This window comes from Humulus lupulus, chromosome 5 (assembly GCF_963169125.1).
Source record: "Humulus lupulus chromosome 5, drHumLupu1.1, whole genome shotgun sequence".
Taxonomy (NCBI): Eukaryota; Viridiplantae; Streptophyta; class Magnoliopsida; order Rosales; family Cannabaceae; genus Humulus; species Humulus lupulus.
Window position 1 is genome coordinate 13267129 of NC_084797.1, and position 1960 is coordinate 13269088.

Here is a 1960-nt window from a genome sequence, read left to right on the forward strand (position 1 = left end):
CCCCCGAGCCCACAACTTATGCTCAAGCCTCAAAATCACGCCATTGGCAGTTTGCTATGGATCAAGAATTTCAGGCTCTTATCAAGAATTCCACCTGGACTTTGGTTCCTCTTCCTTCCTCAGCCACAGCTGTTGGTTGCAAATGGATCTATAGACTCAAATTAAGAGCTGAAGGTTCTATTGACAGGTACAAAGCTCGCCTCGTGGCTAAAGGTTATCACCAAACGGAAGGCTTAGACTATTTTGAAACCTTTAGTCCGGTTGTTAAAGCTGCTACTATACGGGTTGTTCTCCATCTTGCTGTTAATCTCAATTGGCCCATTAGACAGCTTGATGTGTCCAATGCCTTTCTTCATGGTGATCTTGTTGAGGATGTTTACATGCAACAACCACCCGACTTTGTTGATGCTTCTAAGCCTACTCATGTGTGCAAATTGTTAAAATCAATATACGGGTTAAAGTAGTCACCTCATGCTTGGTTCTCTAAGCTTACTTCAGCTCTCTTATCCTTGGGCTATGTTGCATCTAAAAGTGATTCCAGCATGTTTCTCTTTCGGTCTGATGATTGTATGGTTATCATATTGATTTATGTGGATGATATACTTGTTACCAGCAACAAGGAAAGCTATCTTCAAGACCTCTTGCTTCAGTTACAGTCTCGGTTTGCCATAAAAGATCTTGGCGATCTGCATTATTTTCTTAGTCTCGAGGTGAGTCGTACTTCCGAAGGTCTTCATTTATGTCAAACTAAATATATTTCAGATCTTCTTCAGCGCACTTCTCTGCTGGACACCAAACCAGTCACCACTCCCATGGCCTCCGGCCCCACCCTCTCCATTCATGATGGTACTCCTTTGCTTGATGGTTCTGAATATCGCAGTACCGTTGGGGCTCTACAATATTGCACACTTACTCGTCCTGATATCGCCTTTGCTGTCAACAAACTATGCCAATTTATGCAGAGTCCTACTGATCTACACTGGCTGGCTGTCAAACGCCTTCTTCGATACTTAAAGGGGACACCTCATTTTGGATTGCATTTCTCTCGTTCCTCTGATTTTTCCTTACAATGTTTTACTGATGCGGATTGGGCCTCTTGTCCAGATGACCGTCGAAGTACTAGTGGGTTCTGTATATTTCTGGGCGACAATCTCGTTTCTTGGTCATCTTCTAAACAAAAAGTTGTCTCTCGTTCTAGTACGGAAGCCGAATATCGGAGCATTGCTAATGGGACTGCCGAATTGACATGGCTTGAATCTATTCTTCATGATTTAGGTGTTGTTGAGAAAATAAGCGATAAGGATAAAAATATTTGACAGCTAGAAGTTACACCTGTCATAATATTGGGTGCATTGATTTTTGATTTTATGCCATTATGATAAGATTATGTAATATTCTGTTCACATGTGTAAATCCTCCATACTCATCTGTATTATATATATCCAAAAGTCATCTAGTCATGTACGGCTGAATAATACAATTGACTCTCCCATTTTCTTTCATATCTTTACATTGTTTACTTTTCAAACTTGGTATCAAGAGCCAATGTCGGCTACCAACGATAGCGACAAAACTCCCACATCTGGGAACCTCAAAGAATCATCCGCCAGCCACATTAGTTCAGCCCCCCATGCATCAAATATTTCTTCGTCTCCACCTTCCTCCACTCCTCTGATTACCTTCCTCAACCAGCCTTTTGCCCTAAAAATTGACCGCAACAACTACTCCCTATGGAAAACAATGATAACTGCCATTGTTCGAGGGCACAGACTCGATGGGTTCCTCAACGGTTCCAAGACCAAGCCTCCAGAACTGCTTCCCGCTTCCATTGAAGGTTCCGCCGTTTCTACCGTCAATCCAGAATTTGAACAATGGATTGTTCATGACCAGTTACTTCTCGGTTGGCTCTATGGTTCCATGACCGAGTCCGTTGCTGCCGAAGTTATGGGGTGCGACTCGT

General features: G+C 42.8%; 1 protein-coding gene across 1 annotated transcript; it reads left to right on the forward strand.

The window, feature by feature from the left end:
- The first annotated feature begins 542 nt into the window (after positions 1-542).
- Positions 543-1316, forward strand: LOC133778859 (uncharacterized mitochondrial protein AtMg00810-like). The gene has a single exon (XM_062218879.1). The coding sequence runs from the start codon at positions 543-545 to the stop codon at positions 1314-1316; it is 774 nt and encodes a 257-aa protein (XP_062074863.1).
- The last annotated feature ends 644 nt before the right edge of the window (positions 1317-1960 follow it).

Excerpts from the sequence above, each read along its gene's own strand:
- LOC133778859 (XM_062218879.1), top strand. The coding sequence starts at position 543 with ATGTTTCTCTTTCGGTCTGATGATTGTATGGTTATCATATTGATTTAT.